This window comes from Nomascus leucogenys, chromosome 9 (genome assembly GCF_006542625.1).
Source record: "Nomascus leucogenys isolate Asia chromosome 9, Asia_NLE_v1, whole genome shotgun sequence".
Classification (NCBI taxonomy): domain Eukaryota; kingdom Metazoa; phylum Chordata; class Mammalia; order Primates; family Hylobatidae; genus Nomascus; species Nomascus leucogenys.
The window spans coordinates 32,469,496-32,493,879 of NC_044389.1; the positions used below are offsets into that span (position 1 = coordinate 32,469,496).

The 24,384-nt window shown below is 39.9% G+C and overlaps 1 protein-coding gene across 1 annotated transcript in view; it reads right to left on the reverse strand.

The window, feature by feature from the left end:
• Nucleotides 1–23,874, reverse strand: part of DHX9 (DExH-box helicase 9) — a 49,209-nt gene extending 25,335 nt beyond the window's left edge. The window contains exons 1-12 of the mRNA XM_030818777.1: nucleotides 23,722–23,874; nucleotides 20,488–20,620; nucleotides 19,715–19,855; nucleotides 10,464–10,575; nucleotides 9,041–9,153; nucleotides 8,282–8,430; nucleotides 5,872–5,918; nucleotides 4,220–4,356; nucleotides 3,821–3,910; nucleotides 3,566–3,727; nucleotides 3,347–3,424; nucleotides 2,286–2,477 (exon numbers count right to left, since the gene is read on the reverse strand). Of these exons, the coding sequence (XP_030674637.1) occupies nucleotides 2,286–2,477; nucleotides 3,347–3,424; nucleotides 3,566–3,727; nucleotides 3,821–3,910; nucleotides 4,220–4,356; nucleotides 5,872–5,918; nucleotides 8,282–8,430; nucleotides 9,041–9,153; nucleotides 10,464–10,575; nucleotides 19,715–19,855; nucleotides 20,488–20,598 (1,332 nt within the window). The 5' untranslated portion in view covers nucleotides 20,599–20,620; nucleotides 23,722–23,874. The remainder of the gene's footprint in view (nucleotides 1–2,285; nucleotides 2,478–3,346; nucleotides 3,425–3,565; nucleotides 3,728–3,820; nucleotides 3,911–4,219; nucleotides 4,357–5,871; nucleotides 5,919–8,281; nucleotides 8,431–9,040; nucleotides 9,154–10,463; nucleotides 10,576–19,714; nucleotides 19,856–20,487; nucleotides 20,621–23,721) is intronic.
• Nucleotides 23,875–24,384: the final 510 nt, after the last annotated feature.

A 24,384-nucleotide genomic window follows, 5' to 3' on the forward strand; every position in this document is an offset into this window, starting at 1 on the left:
ATCTACATCCTACAATTACAATTCACCTCTTTCAAATAACTTTAAAGGTAGAAGACAGCTATTTCCTACTTAAAATTTTCTGCATACAGCCCACAGGTTTTAAGTGGCTTGAGTATGGATATCCCGAACGATAGAATTCAGTGAGTTTGGTTGAGAATTTACACTAAGGCTGATGTCATGGTTTGAGCTACTCATTCTGTTATACTCCAGTCCATAACTCTAAACTTGTGCTCTGTGAACTGAGATAATACACTTAAAATCAGGAACATAAAAAAACTTTCTAATACTTAACTGATGACTTCATGTGGTTTCCTATAGATGGCTACAAGTGCAAGATAAGGAAAAAATGATTCAACAGTGGTATTACTACAAAAATAACTAATGCTATGTCAGACTGTGCCAACAGAAGTACAGTATATTAAAAACAAAAATAATAAAAAACTGTATTCTATAATAACCAATCAGCATGCTCAGGCCTACTTTTCATATTACAGGTAGGTGCTGATGGATTTGAGTGTGTTTAAATCTTAGACTTACTGTACCTTCATGGCTGAACTATAAATGTTTAGTTGAGACTTTCAAACTAAGTACATACTAGGACACAATATAGGTTTTTAAAATTTTGAAGACTTGTTACAGGTAAGAGGTATGAGACTGATTTTGGGACAAACACTAGGACAAAAACATGCAAGCCACAGAATGTAGATGCAATATGAGTTGTAAGTAATTCACCCCAAATCAGAAGACACAGGTTTGCTAATACATTTCCATGCCACTGAACATTTTAAAAGACAGTGAGACAAAGCACTTCTCACTTGGGCAGGAACTTTTACTCTATTTATGACATGCAGCCAACTTGAGACTCCTGTCTTCAGCTCGCTTGTTAAATTCTGCACTTCTTTTTGCTATATGCCGGAATTGCTTTTGAGATTAGAAATGCATAGTGGTAGGAAAAGGGAGAGGAAGGGAAGAGCAGAGCAGAGCAGAGCTGAGCTCAAGGCTTCTCTTCTGTAAAATTGCACACTCTTGAACAATGTTCTTCCTGAAAGATGAGGTAAGAATTAAGAGTAAGAATATTTTATTGGAGTATGATGACATGTGGGGCTGCAGCCTTCACTGTAAGTCAAAAAATCCATAGCCAGTTTTAGGGGTGAGTCGGAAAATCAAAGAAAATTTTGTGAACAAGCTAGGAATCCCTTCCCAGAAAAATGTCAATTTATCATATTTTTTCAAGCCTAAGGTATCATCAGCCTTAGGATACAACATGATTCGTTCATAGCAATTTTTTTTTTTTCAGGAGAAAACCCAATTCTCACATAAAATATACAATTATACTAATTATACAATTATACAATTATAAAAATGTATCTCACTTTCAGAAATGTTAAAAAGTTTCAGATATATGCTTTATACATGCAAATGTAAATGAACATGCACACATTTCGAAGTTGGTAACTCTCCTCTGAAAACTGATTATGTTTCCCAGGTTAAGCAACATTAACCCATTGGGGAAAAAAATAATTTCTAAGTCAAGATGTAAGCCTACCTGAGAGGTAGGAACCTGGCTATTTGCAACGCTCTCCCACAAAGTGCCAGAAGTACAGGGTAGAGCCAACGGAACTGCTTTAACTTCAGAGCACTTAGAAGAGCTAATCAGTTCTTCCCTAAGTACTGGGACAAACTTGCAGGCGCTGCTCACTGCTAGTAAGGTAATACAGTGTTAGTTAAAAGGAAGAATCCTAAAAGGCAGATTGCCTGGTTTTTTAATCCTAGTTCTACCACTTTCTGTGTTAACCTTGGGCATTTTATCTTCTTTGTGCCTTAATTTACTGAAAGAGAAATACTATGTGAAATAGTACTTAAATCTTAGGGTCATTATGAACTTTGAGATTTTTCTAAAAAGCTACTGCTTAGAATAGAACATGGCACACAGTAAAAGTTAACCATTACCTGTCTGACTGGTTTTTATTCAGTATCAAGGTAGTAAGATAGAGATGACCAAGATTTGGATGAACTTTAGGACAAAGAATTCTTAATCTCGACAGTCTGATTCTAGGCCCAGAGACTCTTTAGACCAGATAAAAAGAATCCCTCACATAGTCCAGTTTAGCGTACTAGTGTAGCATACTGGAGATTAGAAAAAGACTAAGTTCTTTTTATGTTTTTTTTTTTAAATTTAATTTCAAGGGCACAATGCTCTCTCAATCTTAAATAATTACAAAAATTAGTTAAAGAACTAGAAATAGTCTGGTCTCTAGGTATTTCATGGTTGGTTTACCACTTACCTGAGTTACTACAATGTTACACTCTGCTGCTCGGTCATTCTGGATAAAGTCATCTAGAATGAACTGGGGAACCTGTGTGGTTTTCCCACATCCAGTAGCCCCTCTAATAATGACAACCGAATTTTGACTGATTGCTTCCAGAATCTCACTTTCAAATTTCTTCACAGGCAGTAACTCTCTCTCCTGCAAGATCTGCATGAGAAAAGTCACAGTTTAGTCAAATGTCACCAACACATTAGAAGCAACTGTCTTGATCCTTTAAAAAACTTCCATCTCTAGAGACCAGGTGCGGTGGCTCACGCCTGTAATCCCAGCACTTTGGGAGGTTGAGGATCATGAGGTCAGGAGTTGGAGACCAGCCTAGCCAACATGGTGAAACCCCATCTCTACTAAAAATACAAAAATTAGCCAGGTGTGGTGGTGCGTGCCTGTAATCCCACCTACTTGGGACGCTGAGGCAGGAGAATTGCTTGAACCCAGGAAGCAGAGGGTGCAGTGAGCCGAGATTGCACCACTGTACTCCAGCCTGGGCAACTGAGCGAGACTTTGTCTCGAGAAAAAACAAAAAAACCAAACTTCCACCTCTATAAAAACTTACTCATTTCCATTGGCTTAGTGATGAAAATGTTTTTTTCAAAAAAGAATGTGTATATATTTATATCTCTAATAGAACTACTTCTTTCCACTAAACTTCTGAAGAATGTATCTTTTGGTGTTGTCCAAAAACTAAATTTTCTCATTGTCCCTGAACATTGCACATGCACTCTTTTTAACATTTTAATTTTTTATTTGGAAAACACTAAAACAAAAAAACCAACAGCAAAAGGAGTTACTGCCTTAAATTTCTCCACTTTTATTAAATTACATTAAGAAATGAAATTCTCTCACAGGCCCTCAACTCATAGCCACTAACTTCAGGGGTAACTACGATTAGCAATTTGGTACATATCTTTTGATATGCCCTCCTTAAAAGGGCAAAATGTATTGCTCATTGACTTTTTACCCATACCTAGAACATTCTGAAGCTCTGAGCACTATGTGTCTAAATAATTCAGACTTACTCCTTGCAAATCATGATCCTGTTCCAACTGGTACATCAATTCATTCTTGAGGTCCATGCTTATTTGCTCTGGAGTAGCCTGTAAAACAAAAAGCCAACATAGTCAAACAAAAACATAATTCAGCTTCAAAATAAATCCATTTTTTACCTAGACATACTAATCAAATATAGTCAAGAGTAAAACACAAGAATCCAATCTCAAAAACAATATTGCACTCACAAAAGCCAGAGGCCCCTCATCAATGTTGCTACTAGTCCAAGGATTCCAGTTGGATTGTGGAGGTGACCAAGGAACCACACCCACTTGGTTTTGTCGCTGAGATGGTTCAAACTGAGCCAATTTGCCAATGTTGAGTGCAACTGGCACAGAAGGATCTTCAGGCTATTAAAAAATAAGAAAAACAAACAAAAAAATATGATTTGCTTGTCTACTGAGAGTTCTATGTAAATGTGAACTAAACAGCTTTATGCTTACCGGGGGCAAAATCTCAAGATTTAGCTCTTGAATGATGTTTTGCAGCTGATGCTCTAAATCTTGAGAGAGGTTTACTTTGTAAGGCTCCACCTATGGAAAAAGGATAACACATAACAACACTACTCAAATCTACTATAATGGGGCTAAGACTATACAGTCAACACTAGGTCTACAATATTCCTAAACCAATAGTCAGTTCCCTTTAGTGAGAGAATTACTTCAATGATTATTTACTCACTGCCTATTATGAACATCATGCCAGACACAGAGATGATTAGCAGGGCCATTTTCATTTCCTGAGGTAAGATTCTTAAAATTAAACTTCTTTAGCCAAATACTAAACAAGAGCTAAACTGAATCTCACACTATCTCATAAGTCTATTAAATCTAAAGACTCACTGTCTCTCCTTCCTTCTTCTTTGTAAGTCCAGAGTAAGCTTCAACCACTCCAAGATGGTACAGTTGTCTGACAAGTGACAGGGCACAGGACTGTGCTGCCAATTTCTTATTTGATCCATGTTCTCGTGCAAAAATCCCTATAATGTAAGGTCAGGATTATCAGACAGAAAGAAATCACCTGAGTAAAGAAACATCTTATCACAAGAAACTACGGGCTTACGTACACAAGAAGCCCTAAAATACAGGGTATGCCATGGCTTCTAGTTCCTTTTTATTCTATTAATATCTGCTAAACAAAAGAAATTGCCAAACAGCGTATCAACTAAATAACCAACAGTTTTGATTACTGGCTGATACTAGGACTCATACAAATCAGTATTATGAAAGCAAATAACCTATTTCAACGAAGTTGTCACTGTTAATATCAGACATTAAAATAGGGGAAGAAAACATAGTTTGAAAAGACTAAGAGTAAAAAATAAACCAGTAAAAGTAATTGGGTCCAGAGTGGTTACCTAGACCAAGATTTGGGCAACTTTTTCTATAAAGGGTCAATTAATAAATATTTTAGGCTTTGCAGGCCATATAGTATCTTGTCGCAACTACTCAACTCTGCCTTTAATGTGTGAAAGCAGCCACTGACTATGAGTTTGACAAACCACAGGCCTGGGAATGGCTTCACGTTTTTCAAGAGTTGTAAAAATAAAATGAAAATAACAATGTGTGACCTGTAAAGTCTAAAATATGAGTGTAGCTGTTACAATAAAACAGTTCTTATAAAAACAGGCAATATGTTGGATTTAGCTAGAGGGCTATAGTTTGCTGACCTCAGCATTAAACTAAAGCTAAGTTACTCATATCCTTAAAGAAAATATTAATAGAAAGTTTTCTCTCCTCCAGTATCATTCATCTTTAGGAGAGATGAATATAAAACAAAGGGGTACAAAGGTATCTTTCTGCCTAACTAGCCAAATTAACCTCGATAAGTGAGCTGACAGAAGTTAGCCTGCCTTTATCTTCTCTCCCTTAGTACTACCCATCCACTCAAAATAACTCATTGTATACATAAAAATGAAAAAATGTTTTAAGACCGGGCACAGTGGCTCACGCCTGTAATCCCAGCACTTTGCGAGGCTGAGCCAGACAGAGCACTAGGTCAGGAGATAGAGACCATCTGGCTAACATGGTGAAACCCCGTCCCCACTAAAAATACAAAATAATCAGCCGGGCGTGGTGGTGGACACCTGTAGTCCCAGCTACTGGGGAGGCTGAGGCAGGAGAATGGCATGAACCCGGGACGCGGAGCTTGCAGTGAGCCAAGATCACACCACTGCACTGTAGCCTGGGTGACAGAGCAAGACTCCGTCTCAAAAAACAAGAAAGGTTTAAAATTATTTGACACTGGCAGACTCCTAATCATCCCACTGTGTCTTATCTTTGAAAGATTACACTAACATGTCTGTTTTCACATGCAAACTGGGAGACTTTGCCTCTAATTTATATAATTACTAATATTCTAAGATATACCCTAGATGCTGTCTTATATCATGTGCTCTTTCAATACAGCTTCTGTATATGTGGCTCAAGACTTAAAATGTGAAGATTCCTTCTCTATACAAAGACTTGGAATATTGGGGAAACAGTAAACTTACTTCTGCCCAGCTGCTTGATATAAATGGTCATTTCTGCAATAAAGCTCCTGTAACAACATATACAAGCAAGGTTAGAAATTTCACTGTTAGAAACCGGCAAATCCAGGTCTCCCAAGTCAGGCAGGCTTTCCAACTGCTTAGGCAAATCACAGAAAAAAAAAATTACCAACATTTATTTCTGCCCAACCCTAGAACAAATGAAGTATATAAACTTCAAATAATATACAACATGGCATAAGACAACTATAATCAAAGTTGATGAGCCAATTGTTCATGAAAGGAAAACGTTAGGGTATTAGATTTTATATTTACTTACTCTTATTCCAAAGGCTGGAGTCTCAAGAGCTAGAATACATTCAGTGAAAAGGAATTTTCCACTTAGCTTGGAGCCAAGAAATAAAGTAGGCCCCGAATGTTTTACATTACGGTTATAATTATTTTAAGATTCCTTTGCATAGGCCACCCATTAATGACTGCGATCTATTAAGCTAATATACGCAAACTCACACATGCACCTACACTTTGTGCATATCAATGGCTCCTGAGGCAGAGTTCTCAAATCTGCCTGCAGTTGGAAGCAGCCCTGGATGACAAAAAAACTTAGCCTATTTTTATCACATTTATTTAAATCAGGTCCTGGAGAACAAAACACATGTTGTAACATTATATCTAAAACTGCTAGCAGAGTCTAAAAAATGAATTTAGGTTTTAGCAAGGGAAAAACTGCCCTTTGGTAACTATGCATTCTGGTCCTTTCACTGCTCAGATACATTCTAACCTAGACTTGGTGGTGTGAATAAAAGGCTGGGTGAGGCTTAAGAAAAAAATAAATGTTAGACTCCTTCCTATACCTCGTGTGAACTGACCTTCAGGCACAGCGGCTTCAGGGGTCAAAGGCCACTGGCTTTCAGGGGAACAACATCCACCCTTTCATTAATGACATCGATGCCAGTATGTTTCTCAGCCAGGCTTAAAGTCAGCACTCAATCTCATTCTCCTCCACCTAGGGGGAACAGCGACACCAGAAATCAGTTTACAATAGTTTCCCATGTGATTGCTTAGTTCAGCCTAAGCAGCAGCACATGTGTGTATGAACACAGATCTCTGGTGTTGCTGTCTGTTATGCCTTTAAATAAAAGGACATACAAAGAGCAATGCTGTCCTGGCTCCCCCAAATGTCTGTGCCTCCCACATTGTCTTTTCCTGAATTCTTCACTGCTTTGTATCAGAAATCTATGATAAGATACTGATAACAAAAAATGTCTGCAACGATGAGCTTCAGGCACACTTAGGTATCTCATTGTTCTTAAAGTCACCAAGTGCTACCAAGCCCAATCCGTTCAGAAAGACAAAATATGAAAGAAAACAAATCATCAACAAATGTATCACTCCTTTGCAACCTGACGGTTTTAAAAAGGCTGACACCAGAAATATCTGAGAATTCAGGATTGAACAAAACAGTGGGAGGAAGGGGGAACCATGCTCTAAATGTCATTTTGATCAGTGACAAAATTTTGTATTAATATTAATTATTTCAGGGTCGCTAGATGCATCCAAGGGAGAACACTTTGATTTTCGAGAAAAATATTTTTAATGTATTTGGATAATTTATTTCATAAGTATGGACAGCAAACGGAATCATTCAAAAAGGTTTCCATTACAACCTCCCCTCCGTTCTAATAAAAATAACATCGCTCCCCAGAAAAGTCTAACCCATATGAGCCTTCCTGGGAGTAATAATTACTACACCCTGGAATGCTCTCAGGAAGAACAGCAAGCAGGCTGAGAAACATACTGTTAAAATGACCTCCCTTTATATTCAGTTTTATACATTTAACAGGAAAAAAGGACACCCCACATGCAAAGACCAAGGCTGTTCCTTTTCGACCTTACGATAAGCCCTTAAATTTCACTAGGACTCCTAGAAAAGCTGGCAGTTTTCAAGGCTTAAGTGAAATGTGGATGTAGATGCAATACAATTTACTTCTGGGACTCAAAACTTAAGTATCTAACCTGACCCATTAAAGAAATAGTAACTGCCTCTAACAATACGAAAGTGAAAAAAAAAAATCACCACCTTTGGCTGGCTTTTAAATCAACTAGGGACAAACCAGCACTTGTGGTTATGACTTTTGCCTTTCAGATTCAAATGAGCATCTTAAATGTGTAGCATGACAAAAAAGATTTACGCTGAACTTCTTACACAGCTAAAATGCACTCATATGAAAACCATGGAAACTGCACAATACAAATCAGGAATTATTCTTGTGCAAATTAACGTTATCTTTTAACAATTCACTTCTAAACCACACAATTAACCAGACAACGTACAAAAATAGACTATATTCAACAGTGAATATCCAAAACCACCTTAACTTACTACAGAAGGAAAAGAACGAAACAAGCAAACCTGTTGTGATCAGGACCCACTTGGGTGTACTTATATTCTCCTTGGATCTTTTCTTTCTGAAAATATTGGTTTAGACGAGCTTTAGCATTTTCCAAGGTCCAGTTTCCATGAAGCCCAGCATTTAAATCCACTTCTTCTGATTCTAGAGTCTGTAGAATCAATGATAATTAAATTTGGCTCTGTTTAGTTATACAAACTTAAGGCACAGAAATTTTTAATGTCGTCTTTGTACCATCCTTTATGATGCAAAAGCTGTTTTTGATAGTTTCTAGTCCTAGTCAAAAACTGAACCAGAATTAGTTTTTATTGCATCTAAAGGCCCTATTATATAAACAAGCTATTAGTTAATACATTGCATTTAAATTCTTCCTAAAAAAAAAAAAAAATGACAACTTCTTTGTGCTTGTTTTAACACTCTGAATACATGAAGTGGAAAAATAAGCTATACTACTAAAGACGTTTTTTAACTCTAAATGCTCATAAAATAAGGTCCCCTGAGATAATTACATTTCCTATAAATCTGAAGAGGAGATCTTTTTATTACTACCAAGAAAAAATGCTGCTTTTTTCCTCCATAGGCAATGTGAATAACAAGAGTAAATGGGTAGTTTAGCTTTATGATGACTTGTGCTAATAAGTAGTCTCAAATAACCTTTTAAAAGATGCACCCAATTATTAACTTGTGAATATCCTAAGCCTTGCTGTTAACTAAGTCCCAAATCACATTCTCAGAGATGTAACCTAGGGTGCTGGCCTTACCGCTTGCACTTCTTGTTCTTCCTTTCTTGAGTAGTAATCCTTCAAGTTGGCTCCTCGGTCCCAGGTGGGCCCAGGAACACCATAGCCAGAGGCCCCTACCTCAGAATTATTTTCTGTTAAAAGAAAAAAAATTGTTCTCTTAATGAGTCATAACTGTAGAAAAATCCTAAATACACGAAAGAATTATCCTAATTTATGGCCGGGCATGGTGGCTCACATCTGTAATCCTAGCACTTCCGGACGCTGAGGTGGGTATCACTTGTGGTCAGGAGTTTGAGACCAGCCTGGTCAACACAGTGAAACCCCGTCTCTACTAAAAATACAAAAATTAGCCGGGCATGGTGGCGTATGCCTGTAATCCCAGCTACTAGAGAGGCTGAGGTAGAGAATTACTTGAACCTGGGAGATGGAGGTTGCAGTGAGCCAAGATTGCACCACTGCACTCCAGTCTGGGTGACAGAGCAAGACTCTGCCTCATTAAAAAAAAAAAAAAATTATCCGAATTTATATTTTGGCCCTCCATGTTTAGAAATTCATGGTTTCAATTCGGTGAGGGGGGAAGCTATCTCAGTGTTGAATTACAGGAAATGGCTGATAATTTAGCATGTATTATCAATATAGCGTTGTTTTAAACTTGTTACATTTGTAACAACAGATTAAATGATAAAACCATTTCTTTGATAAATATGACTCTGAAGAGATAGCTACCTGCTAGGACTAGTGATGGAAATAAGGTAACTATTGATGAAAATGCCAAATAAGCAAAAACAGCAGCCAGCACTATTAACTCTAAGTTTATTACGTGCATTTAAAAAAGTTTATCCCTCGAAGCAATCATATGAAGTAGATACTACTGCTATTTAATAAACAGTAGATATGAGACTTAAGCATTATGACCCAAATCCTAATCTACCATACGGTAGACATCCCAATAAAAGCTGTGACTATACAGTAAGTCCTCAATTAATGTCACTGCTAGGTTCTTGGAAACGAAGACTATAAGCAATGTTGTAAGATAATAACATTGAAGGAAACAGTTATTCAAGGACCTACTGTAAGTCATTCTGCAATGGCCTGGATCCACAGGGTAAACAGACAAGTCAACAATATATTTAGTAAGAATAAGGAACAAGAAAAGGCAATTCATAAGATTCTTTCACCAAATATTCTAGCCTGTGAAAAATCTATTTATTCAGATAAAAATTTAGTAAAAGCTAATGACAGCAAAGAACTACGCTGTACCACATGTTCTATGAAAAAAATAAATGATCTGGTAGTATGTGCAAATTTATGAAGGCCTTGGGTTGTCTCTTAACATCAAGAGTTTACTGCAGTTCTTTCTACCCAAAATGAGAAACAGAGATGGTGATCAAGATTGTGTACATCCTATTCTCCACCACGTGCATGCATTCAAGTCCCTTACCTGCTTTGAGAGCCAGATGTGGAGGAAGAGGTCCTCCCATGGTTGTTGGTAAATCTCCTTCAGCATTTGCTGTAGTGTCAGGAGTATCAGTAAGTGGGGGAGGAGATGCTACCTGCAAAAGAAAAAGTCAAGGCAGTTGTCAGTGCTTTTGCCTTCACAGGGACTAGTAAATTCTTTTAACATTTAAGAGACCCAGGTGTCATACCTCCTTTCTTTGTAATATTACCATCTTTGTTTAGAGGTTAAGTCTCTAGAGCAGTGCATCTCAAAATGTCTGCAATGAAGAACTGGCTGTTTCCCCTAATCCACTGGGAACAACCTGTCACAATACCGTATTTCTAAATGTTTACTCATTTCTGTACTTACCACTTCCTCACAAACTGTAACATTTTGAGTAACACTGCTCTGGGGCTCATTTTTATTTAGTACAGTGTTTACTACCTTAATACCTTTTAAAGCAGTCAAGAAAGTATTTTTCTACTCCATTTCTTAAGTATTTTATTGGTCATTAGTGTTTAATTTTATCAAATGCCTTTTCAAAAGCCTTTATTAAGATGATCATGGAGTAGATATTTTTCTCTTATAAAGTCATTAATGCGATGTATTAAGAAAGTTTAATTACAGGGTTTTGCCTCAGATGTGCTGTTACATAAAATATATTAATTTTCTAAACTAAAGAAAATTCTGAATTCTTAAACCCATCTAACCACATGGGTTTTAGGATGAAGAACTGAGATCTATGCAACCTTTTCCTTAACTAGATGGGATGGAATATTTCTGTTTGCAAAGAACATTTAAAAATTTTACTTATTTTTACTTTCTAATTCAGCAATTTCTGATTTTATTGCTATTAATTTCTCCTGTTTCATTCTGAGATGAAAGCTAATTCATTCAAAAAGCTGCTTTTTGTGCAATAGTATAACTAATATTATTTTGAATAAATGACTGTTCCTCTGACCACTCCAGAGTTTTGGCAGACACTGTTATCTAAATAGTCTATGATCATAATTTAAAATTTTCACTTAGATCTAAATTGAAATTTCCAATTGTCTATTAGGGTTTTTTGGGCGCTTTGTTACTTTTTCACATTACCACTTTGCTTCTGCCAACATATATAGCAGCATTTCTAATGCTAGGTGTTATTAGTACATTGTGAATTTTTTTCTTTTCTGCTTTCTTCTAGAGAGCTTATACCTTGAAGGATAGTGTTCCTCCAAGGTTGGGGTTATGGAGACAAAGTAGAACCTACTCAAGGGTCAGCCCTAATAACCAAGGCACAGGAAAAATTCAGTGGGCAGTCCTGGCACCACAATGCTAACTTGTCCTCCTCTTTCTACCACCTTGCCACTCCAGGACCTCAAATTCCTCTCTACCTCACTCTCTATCTACACCAACCTAAAAGAAAATTCCTAACCTATGAGAACTGACATGTCTGATGTAACTTCTATTTTCCAGTGATGGGGAGGATTTCCTTTTTTAACATTTCAAAATCAATTAAAATAGGTGAGGTATAAGAGTATTAAAAGTGTCACAGTGCATAATCTTGGCTCTGCCTAAGGAAGAGTCAGCAATATGAGAAAATACTTTTTCAAGTAGGTTATAAAATAGTATACACAATATATATTTTATCACATTAAAATATACATTTAACTATCTAAACAAAAATACACAGATTTTAGCAACATTGGCAATGCTAGTCCATTTATTTCTTTTTCTATTCTCACAATCTGTTCCCATTTAAAAACTTTTTTTTTTTTTTTGAGACAGGGTCTCACTCCAATCACCCAGGCTGGAGTGCAATGGTGCAATGACAGATCACTGCAGCCCCAACCTGTTGGGCTCAAGTGATCCTCCCACTTCAGCCTCTCGAGTAGATGGGACTACGGGCAGCCACCACCATTCCCAGCTGATATTTCTATTTTATTTTTGTAGAGATGGGGTCTATGTTGCTGAGGCTGGTCTTGAACTCCTGGACTCAAGCGATCCTCCTGCCTCTATCTCCCAAACTGTTGGTATTACAGGTGTGAGCCACCATGCCATTTTTCTTTTTTTGAGACAGGGTCTGGCTCTGTCACCCAGGCTGGATGATTTAGCCTAGGTAATAGTCAAGTACTGATGTATTCATTACAAAAAGACACAAGTATCTGACAGAATATCCAAGCTTGTAGTAGTATTATGAATGAATACTTAATACTTAAGGATATGGTTCCACATTCTACCAAGAGGAAGATTAAAAAAAACTAAGGAGCAGTCAGAGACAGAAAGGTAATTAGAGAATCCAGTGCCAGAGAAGACAGAAAAATTTTGTTGGGTTGGAGAATGTGATCAATAAAGCTGAATGCTGATGAAATTAAAAAAAAGGGGGGGGTGGGTACGTGTGTACACTTTACATCGAACCAATTTTTTTGATATGGCAAAAAACACAAGTAAAAATAAAGTTATAATGGGCAAACTGAGAAAAAATATTTGTGACACATCACAGATAAGGAGTTAATATTGCGAATATATTAACACAGAGGAGAAGACCAAGAATCCAATAAAAAAAAATGGAAGATATATGTAGAGGCAGTACACAGAAATATATATGTAAATGATCCTTAAAGCCCAAAAGATGTTTGACTTCACTCATAATTTTAAAAAGCAAATTAAAAGAATACTAAGGTATCTAAAACTAGTGGTGAGGTTATAGACCAACGTTTCTCAACATTAGCACCACTGACATTTCAACCAGGTAATTATTTGTTGCAGAAAGCTGTTCTGAATACCATAGTTTTTAACATCCTTGGCTTCTACCCACTAGATGCCATCAGCACACCTTCTTCAAGTTCAAACATCTCCAGACATTACCACATCTCCCATGAGGGGTAAAGTTTATAAAACCATCAGAAAAATGTAAACATTAATTGGATATCTCATTATATTAAGACACTATTCTTAAATTTTTCTTTTAGGTTTGATTATAATACTTTTTTTTTTAAATTATGTTTTAGTTAAAAACTGAAATATTAACAGATGAATAAGATGTCTGGGATGCTCCAAAATAATCTTAAGAAAGGGGAGTAGTTAGAAATGAATAAAATTGAAAGTGCTGCAGCCAGATGACGGAAACATGGAGTTTCACTATGTTATTCTTTTATACACATCTACAATTGTCCACAGCAAAAAAATTTTAAAATATCCTCTACATGCTCACTTTTGGCTAATGCAATTTATGGCATGAAAGGGTAAGTTCCAGATGAAATAACTGATTATGAAAAAGGATTTCCCTAGAATGAGGAGGTAAGATAAAGATGGTAGCTGGTAACAGTTTGGTTATGTCTCCCTGCCCAAATCTCATGTCAAATTTTAATCCTCAATGTTGGAGGTAGAGCCTGGTGAGAAGGAACTGGATCATGAGGTGGGTTTCTCATGCATGGTTTAGTACCACTTTCCTTGGTACTGCTATCCTAGCGAGTGAGTTCTCTTGAGATCTGGTCATTTACAAGTGTGTGGCATCTTCTCCTTTACTTTCTCTTGCTCCTGCTATGTAGGACATCCCTGCTTCCCCTTCACCTTCTGCCATCATTCTAAGTTTCCTGAGGCCTCTCCAGAAGCCAAGAAGATTCCAGTACCACGCTTCTTGTAAAGCCTGCAGAACTGTGAGCCAATTAAATCTCTTTTCTTTATAAATTATGCAGTCTCAGGTATTTTATAGCAATGCAAGAATGGACTAATAATACAGTGGGGTTAAAAGTAGAAATGGGTTGTTATAATTTTTTTTTTCCAAATTCATCCATTCATTTATTCAGTCAACCAAAAAACATTTAAGTGTCTGCTATAGACCAGGAACCATTCTAAATGTTGGGGACACAGCAACAAACTAAAAACAAAAAAATCCCTGCCCTCACGAACTTACATTCTAATACAATCAAACAAAAATAAATTACGTTGGAACAACATCTTGGTGACATTTTAGGCTGGTTAATTCTTTGTTGTAGGAGGATGTCAAGTGCATTGTAGGTCATTAGCAGCATCCCTGGCCTTCACCTTCTAGATGTCAGTGGCCACCTCGAGTTACAACAACAAAAATTTATCTCCATACATTGCCAAACGTCCCTTGCAGGGACAAAATGGTCTCCAGTTGAGAAACACTGAGTTGAAAGTAAGTGTTACGGAGAAAAATGAAGCATTGAAGGAGTTTAGGAAGTAACCTGAGGGTGACAGTGAATTTGTAATGTTAAATAGGACAGCTGGGGAAGAGTCCTTCAGGTAGAAGAAACAGGTATGAAAGTTTTGAGGCAGAAAGATGAGGGCATATTTGAAGACCTATGAAGAAGTACAGCTACTGTAGCTGGAACAGAGGAAATAAGGAAGAAAGTAGGAAATCCACGGAGCATTTAATAGAAAACACCTGAGCCATGTTAAAACACTAATAAAAAAAATCACATAGGGGATTACTTCTGGTTGTAGCCAAGTAAGTTCCTGTAAGACTGACCCTCCTGCAGGTAACATAAACTTTAGGGGGAAAAAAATACAAACACACACACAACACACCAGAACTATATGCAGGCAATAAAAAATGAACGAAAAAAAGCAGGTAGATTCTTGAGAGAAGTTAAAATGGGGAAGCATGGAGTATCAAGGGTCTAATTCCAGTTTACTGTAGCTTTTAGCCCGAGAAGCCATCCCAGGCAGCTAAACCTCCAATGAAACCATCTTTTTGGCCTGAAGAATCAGAATTAGAGTTCAGGGAAAGCAAAGCTGCTAGAAAGTGAGGGAATGCTGGAAAGGAAACAGCCAGAGAGGAGGAGCCCCAAATTCTGTACATGAAATCTCTGGCTAACCCTTGAAAACCACTCATGTACAGGGCAGATTCCAAGCTGCCCAGCAAAGGAGACCTGAAGGACTCTTCCATGGCTGTCCTAAATGATCAGAAAACTGAGGTGAGATCTGAGTTAACATCCAAAAGACAGCATTTGCAGTTTGAGTCCAAATTAAATGCCTGATTAAAAACAAAACGAAGCAAAAAAACCAAATCAATGCTCTCTGGAGAAGCGTAACATTATTTAGAGTCTCCACAGCATAATATTCCAATGCCCAGAATCCAATAAAAAATTATTTGATACACAAAGAGGAAAATGTGATCCAACCTCAAGAAAATACACCTATCAACAGAATCCAACCCCGAGATGACTCAGATGTTAGTAGCAGTAGGCAAGGATTTTAAAGCAGCTATAAGAATTAAGCTTCACGACATAAAGGAAATCCATATTTACATTACAAATGTACACTTATAACGAATGAAAAGAAATGCCACCAGAGAAAACATATACAAAAAAAGAATAAGCTGGAGATTTTAAAAGTGAAAAAGGTAGTGTCTGAAATACACTGAGTGGGCTTAGCAAAATGGAAGGGACAGAAAAAACTATCAAAGAATGTGAAGATAATCAATGAAAATTATTCAATTTGAAGAACAGTGGAAAAAATGATAGGAAAAAAAAAGAGAGCCTCAGGGACCTGTGGGATATCAAGTCTTAAATATAAACACCAAGAGGAAAGAAGAAAAAATAAAAAATACCTTAAATAATAGCCAAGTCTCTCAAAGCTGGTGAAATACATAAATCTATGGATTCAAGAATCTCAGCAAACCTTGAACAAGTTAGAAAACACACATACAGGCCGGGCGCGGTGGCTCACGCTTGTAATCCCAGCACTTTGCGAGGCCGAGGCGGGCGGATCACGAGGTCAGGAGATCGAGACCACGGTGAAACCCCGTCTCTATTAAAAATACAAAAAAATTAGCCGGGCGTGGTGGCGGGCGCCTGTAGTCCCAGCTATTCTGAGAGGCTGAGGCAGGAGAATGGCGTGAACCAGGGAGGCGGAGCTTGCAGTGAGCCGAGATTGCGCCACTGCACTCCAGCCTGGGTGACAGAGCGAGACTCCGTCTCAAAAAAAAGAAAACATACATACAAAAAAACCCATGCCCGGTCACACAGTCAAACTACTAAAAACCAAAAATAACAGGAAAAGATCTTAAAAACAGAGACTACCACATTACATATGCAAGAGAGTGATTTGATTATAGCTGACTTCTTACAGAAAACAGGAAGTAGAAAATGTCATATTATCTTTAAAGCATATCTGGTCTCTGGCTGGGCACAGTGGCTCACGCCTGTAATCCCAGCACTTTGGGAGGCCGAGGCGGGCAGATAACCTGAGGTTGGCAATTGGAGACCAGCCTGACCAACATGGAGAAACCCCGTCTCTACTAAAAATGCAAAATTAGCTGGGCATGGTGGCACATGCCTGTAATCCCAGATACTCCTGCCTGAGGCAGGAGAATCGCTTGAACGCGGAGGCGAAGGTGGCGGTGAGCCGAGATCATGCCACTGCACTCCAGCCTGGGCAACAAGAGCGAAACTCCATCTCAAAAAAAAAAAAAAAAAAAAAAAAAAGTATTATCTGGTCTTCAATCCCATTTCCCCGGCATAGAACTCCTAAATCCTTATAATCTCCTAAATGGAGACTTTTTGTATGCTAACGAGTTGACTGCTGGCTAGCAGGCCCTAGGTAGCTTCAGTGTGGGGGATGGTCACCGGAACCACCAAGCAAAGATTAGAGGGCTGAAACTTTCAGTCCCACCTCCCAACCTCTGGGGAGGTGAGAAGGGCTGAAGGTCAAGTCACCAATGGCCAACGATTTAATCAATACTGAATAATGAAGTTTCCATAAAAACCAAAGGGCAGGGTTTGGAGGGCTTCCGAATGGCTGAACACGTGGAGGTTCCTGAAGAATGGTGTTCAAGGCAAGGCATGGGAGTTCCCTGCCACCTCCGCCATATATTGCCCTGTGTATTTCTCCAACTGTATTTTGTAGTATTCTTTATAATAAACTGGTAAATGTATGTTTTCCTGAATTCTGTGAGCCACACTAGCAAATTAACTGACCCCAAAGAGGCAGTCATGAAAACCGTAACTTGAAGCTAGTTAGTCAGAAGTTCTAGAGGCCCAGTCTTGCAGGTGGTGGCTGAAGGGGCTGGGGAGTCTTGTGGGACTGAGTCCTCACTCTGTGGGATCTGACGCTATCTCCAGGTAGTGTCAGAGATGAACTGGAGGATACCCTGCTACTGTCTGCTGCAGAACTGATTGTTTGCTTGGGGTGTGTGGAAAAAGCCCCCCACCTCCACCCCACATTTAGTCACAGAATCTTCTGTGTTGATTGTTGTGGTATGAGAGAAGAGGAAAACTTTTTTTTTTTTTTTTTACACTTACATACCAAAAGGGGAAAAAAAAATCTGGCACCCCAGAATTCTATATCCAGTGAAAATATTCTTAAAGAAGGTAAAATAAAAGTATTTTCAGAAAGAGAATAAGAGAATAAGAGACTTTGTCACTAGCAGATCTACAAGACCGTAGAGCCTAAAAGATAAAGAATATAGAGGGAGACTTCAAACACGCACAAGATATTTGCAAAACTGCTTTCTCAATCAGAAGCCATTTTCAAGATGATCTTGCCCAATCCCTTCATTTTACGGATAGGCAAACCAATGAAATTAAAGACTGTAAGACACGATAATCACCCAGCAGTTAATCTACTGGAAAGTAAGTCTATCGAGTTCTTAAGTCAAAGGAATGGAAGGAAATAAGATTTCTTTCATAACGAGTCAGAATACTGTCATAAACAATTCAGAATACAAAAATTCAGTAACAGGACCCTGTTAAAACTGGCAGACAGGCTGGGCACAGTGGCTCATGCCTGTAATCCCAGCACTTCGGGAGGCTGAAGGGGGCGGATCACTTGAGGTCAGGAGTTCAACAGAAGCCTGGCCAACACAGTGAAAATCTGTCTCTACTAAAAACACAAAAATTAGCTGGGCCTGGGCCGGGCGCCGTGGCTCCCGCCTGTAATCCCAGCACTTTGGGAGGCCGAGGTCAGGAGTTCAAGACCAGCCTGCCCAAAATGGTAAAACCCCGTCTCTACTAAAAATACAAAATTTAGCTGGGCATGATGGCAGGTGCCTGTAATCCCAGCTACTCAGGAGACTGAGGCAGGAGAATTGCTTGAACCCAGGAGCCGGAGGTTGCAGTGAGCCCAGATTGTGGCACTGCACTCCACCCTAGATAACAGAGCAAGACTCCGCCTTAAAAAAAAAAAAAAAAAAAAAAAGCCTATTTCTTAAAAACTACTAGAGCCCAGTGTAGAGGCACACACCCACAGTCCCAGCTACTTGGGAAGAGCTGAAGTGGGAGGATGGCTTGAGGCCAAGAGTTTGACGGAGCCTCAAAAACAAAAGGCAGAAAAACAAAACAAAAATCCCAAAAAACAACCTACTAGACAGAGATAGTTGTTGCATACTTACATAATATAATTAAAATAATCATGATATAAAAAACACAAAAATACTCTATTGCATAAAATACTATTTTGTTACATAAGGACACGTCAGCCAGGTGCAGCGGCCCACGCCTGTGATCCCAGCACTTTGGAAAACGGAAGTGGGTGGATGGATCACTTGAGGTCAGGAGTTCAAGACCAGCCTGGCCAACATGGTGAAACCCCATGTCTACTAGAAACACAAAAAATAGCTGGGTATCATGGAGCGTGCCTGTAATCCCAGCTACTCGGAGGCTGAGGCAGGAGAATCGCTTGAATCCACGAGGCGGAGGCTGCAGTGAGCCGAGATCACTCCAGCCTGGGCGACAGAGCAAGACTCTGCCTCAAAAAACAAACAACTTGCCAGAAGTGGTAGCACGCATCTGTAGTCCAGCTACGAAGGGGGCATAAGGATGAAGGACTGCTTGAGCCCAAGAGTTTGAGGCTGCAGTGAGCTATGGTTGTGTCACTACATTCTAGCCTGGGTAACAGAGCAAGACCTCATTGCTTACTTGGGGGGGGGGGGGGGGTGTCAATGGGAGCAAACGTATCTAAAATATTACTGATTTTTCTATTCTATTTAAAGTATTATCATTGGTAATGAATGGAACATAACAAACTCTAAAATTTCTGGTGTATAAATACATGAAATAAATAAAACCATAAGACACAAAGATTAATGGAATTTCTCAAGCCCCTAGGACAGGTATATAATAAGGATGCAATCCACATCTTCAGAAATTCTGTCCAGTGCTGAGAGAAAACAAGATGTCAAATTTCATTATGAAACACGATATATCTGAAAACAGTGAAAAATTACTATCTTGAGTCTCTTAACACATATTGAGTTTGTACAACTTTACAACATACATCTCAAGTGCTTCGCCATAGGTACTTACCCCAAAAGCTGGAACTTCTTCACTCTTTATTTCATTTATTCGAACCAAATAGTTAACAAAGTCTCTGGCAGCATTGCTTTGTGCATCTTTTTTATTGGTGGAATTTCCCATGCCAGTGTAATTATACCCTTCCACCTGAACCTTAAAAAAAAAAAAAAAAAAAAATACTAAGAGACTGACCTGGGTAATTCTGAGATTTTAAAAATTCGTAATTCAGTAGTCCATTAAGAGACAACAAACAGCTAACTTTAGGAAATATACTCTATAAATACACTGAAAATAATACACCTAAGAGAATTCATGAGCTACTGAAAGAAAAAGCTTGAATTGTGTTGTATCCAAAAATAATGTTTAAGTGGCTCAGATTTTTTTTCTCATATAACAGAAGGTTCATATTAAAATCTGATTCTGTAATATCCACGAACAAGCTCTCCATTTGTATTTAAGCACTTTGATTTGAAGCAATCAAGAATTGCTCTGCTTTCTAAAGGTGCTTGTAAAACTGCAAACAGTTGATCCAACTTTTCCCATCCCCACTACTGGTACTGAGGAAGCTGAGGAAGATATAGGCTCTAATTAGAATAATTTACCTGTCAGATTGTTTTAAGAGTAATGCTGACTCAAAAATGATTTAGAATAGCAGTCAAGTCACAATAAAGAGCTGTCGTTTCCTAATGTGCAACACGTTAACATCTCCAAATAGAAAACATTTTTCTTTTAACCCCAAAAGGAACCTCGTAAATCACATAAATGCAAACTGTATTCTTTAGTACCTCACACATGAATTTCTGCCTGTTTTTGTTCCCCACTGCTCTAATTTCATAGGATGGGGTCATCTTCCTCTTGCCACACCAGGCATACAGAAAATTTTTAACGTCACCCATGATTCAAGTGTCTTCTTCAGATCTAAGAAAACAAAAGTCAGTTAAAAACAGCATTTATAATAGCAAAAACTGGGAGGAACCAATTATCTAGATTACTGAGTCTGGGTTAAACATAGGATATTCTATCACGTTGCTATTAAGACTCCCCATAAATTTTATTGACATAATTGGAACGTTTATATGTTGTAAGAAAAAGGATACAAAACGGTATGATTTGAACTTCATGAAAAGGACATATACATGATCAAGACTGGAAAGAAATACCCCTTAAAATGGTTATCTTTGCGGACTATGAGTGATTTTTATCTTTTCTTACAAAGTATTTTATATAAGGCCCTATATTCTACAACGGGCACCTTATATATTTAACTCAGTTCATCCTCACAACAATGGCACACAGATATGGTAGTACTATCATTGTCTTTTCAGGAAGTAAGAAACTAAGATTTAGAAAAGTAACTTCCAAGTCACCCACAGTGGAGGCCTAAATTAAAATCCAAACTACTATATATTAAGAAACAGTTATCATTTGCATATAAATTCAATGTTTTATTCTCATTTTGATTATGATCACTAGCACATTGTCCCCAAAGTTGTAGGCCATGTATTAATAATATAATAAAGTTCAAATACATTAAGCATTCAGTACTGAAGACAGTAACCTATTAAATGTTCTATACCAAATCTCTCCTTTAGGCCTTATTATTTATTAAAATTTGAGGATATTGAAGTTTTCTTGAAGTGCAACAAGTCTATAAAATACCACAAGATATGGAGCCTGTCAGTCAAAATGTTGACTCTAAACTGTAAGATATGTGAGACCACATTTATAACCAGAGAAAATAAAATATGCTATGAATTTAGTTTGCTGTGAGAAGAAATCCCATTACCAGCATTAAACCGTCTGCTTCACGTTTCACGTTTGATGCATTTTGTTAGCACCTAAGTCTAACGTCATCAAACTACACCCCTAGCATAAATTTGTTACGTCTGAGTCGCCACAGTCTAACTCTGGTCATCCATTTGGCAAAGGGAATGCCCTATTAACAAAAAAGCCATGGAAAGCTGAAAATGTTTATCTGGAAATTCCACCTCGTGAATAATTAAACAACAAGCCCTCATGGTGAATGAGTAATATGAAATACAAAGGACTATACTATCAAACTCCTGTCTCCCTAGTCTCATACAACCCCATAATGCTCAATACCAACTACATGCTATCGATGACCAAATATATATGTCGAAAGTTTAGTCTTTTCTCTTTTTTTGAGACGGAGTCTCGTTCTGTCGCTGAGGCTGGAGTGCAGGGGCGAGATCTCGGCTCACTGCAACCTCCGCCTCCCCGGTTCAAGTGATTCTCCTGCCTCAGCCTCCCAAGTAGCTGGGACAACAGGCGCCCGCCACCACGCCCAGCTAATTTTTTGTATTTTTAGTAGACACAGGGTTTCACCGTGTTGGCCAGGATGGTCTGGATCTCCTGACCTCTTGATCGGCCCGCCTCAGCCTCCCAAAGTACTGGATTACAGGCGTGAGCCACCGCGCCCGCCCGTCGTTTCTCTTTAAAGTCCAAAATTAAGTTCGTCCAACTGTGGCACTAACTCACCTATTTGCATGCTAACTTGGCATCTCAGTCAAAACAGAATTTTAAATTTCCCCTCAAATCTGTTCCAACACCCTACCCCTGCATTTCGGTTTCCATAAACGGCACGACATCCACCAAGTTACTCCTGGCACAAGTTGAGAGTCGTCCACTCTCTGAAGGTTTTCCATAGGTATCCCTTGTAGAACCCTTAATGTGTGTCAAACAATATCCATAACAGATCATCTAAATGGATGATGGACTATTTTACTTAATCCTTAGTAATCCTGTATAGGTAACTATCCCTTTAGAGAAGGGAAAACTGAGACAAAGAATATCTTGCCTCAGGAAGACAGAGCTCCTAATTATAAGAGTAAGAATTCGGGCGGGCGCGGTGGCTCAAGCCTGTAATCCCAGCACTTTGGGAGGCCAAGGCGGGCGGATCACGAGGTCAAGAGACCGAGACCATCCTGGCCAACATGATGAAACCCCGTCTCTACTAAAAATACAAAAATTAGCTAGGCGTGGTGGCGCGCGCCTGCAGTCCCAGCTACTCGGGAGGCTGAGGCAGGAGAATCACTTGAACCCGGGAGACGGAGGTTGCTGTGAGCCGCCATCGCGCCACTGCACTCCAGTCTGGCGACAGAGCGAGACTCCGTCAAAAAAAAAAAAAAAAAAAAAAAAAAAAAAAGCACAAGAATTCCAGAAAACGTAGCCTGACTCCAGGCCTACTACCTTCCACCACTACGCATTTCTGCTTCAAAATACGTCCCCTATCCATTCGTTTCTTCCCATCTCCCCTACCACCACTACCGCACACCCGGGCTACTGAAATATTGTCCTACACGGTTTCTGTTTCCATTCTTGCCACCCTAAAACATTCTCCTTTGAAAGCCTTCTCGCCACACTCCAGTCACATGGCCTGCTTTCAGCTCCCGCCCAGTTTCTGCCCTTAAGCGATAACTAATCCCTTCCGCTTCTGCAGGCTCTGCTTTTCCTTCGCTTTGGCCGAGGTTATCAGCTCAAAGCCTCCCTCCTTCGAGACGCCTTACCTCGCTATACCAGCCAAAGGCGCTCTCCCTTTACATTCTTTAATTTCTTTTTGCCCTACACACAAGGCCTGCACGACGGCACCAGTTATTCGTGGCTTGAATGAATGACTGAAGGGCCCTAGACTAGTGGCGCCCCGGCGGCAACCACCACAGGCGGTGCACCCCCTTCCCTCAGCCGCCGCGGTGCCCCGGCGTACGCAGGCCAGAGGAGGAAGCGGGCTTTGGCTGCTAGAGGCAGCAGCGGAAAACGCTGGGCGGAGGGGAGGGGAGGGGAGGGGGCCACAGGCTGCCCGGGCGGCGCAAGCGCATCGCGGCGAGGCGCGCACGCAACCCGCAATCCGGGGACCCGCGGGCGGCTTGTCCCTTCCCCCACCCCCAGCCGCCGCCGCCGCCGCCCGCGCTTCGCAACAAAGCCGGCTGCGGAGCCATGGTCCACGCCGCCCGCCCGCGACCCCGCCGCCCCGCACGGTAGCCGGAACATCTCTCCCTTACCAGCCTTCGCTTCCTGGTGCCCAGCTGTTAGGACCGTGTGTGACTCTGGCCTTCTACCGAGACAACAGAGAAACGCACAGCAACTCGCATGGAGGAATCGGCGAAATGGCTCCGACCGCGGCGCGAGGGGGCGGGGCCAGCGGGCGTACGCATGCGCAGAACGCGCGCCGGGGCGGGGGATGACGGGGGCGCGCCAATGGAGGGGGCGGGGCTCAGCCACCTCGCGGCGCGGAAGGGCTCCGTTGCTAGGGAGATGCGCAGAGCCGGGCGGGCAGCGCGCCAGACCTGGTACTCTGGATAATCCACTACCCTGGATAATCCACTACCCTGGATAATCCGCTACCCGCTTTTGCGCATGTTAGGGAGTTGACGGCCTGTAGCATTCTGATGCAGCAAAATATTTCGCAGGGTCTGTCATAGGGATCTCCGGTGAGAGGAGGTTCCCTTCGAAGGCAGAACTGGAAACCTTGCTAACTTGGTAGGGTTGTTGAGATAATTACATGAGATGGCATATGAAGGGGGGCTTAGTTCAATACCTGGCACGTAGTAGGTGTTCAGTGGGTGTAGTTACCGGATTGATTCAGAGAGTCTGAACGCCACTGTCTCTTGAAAGAAACTGGCCGGGCCCGGTGCCTGTAATCCCAGCACTTTGGGAGGCCAAGG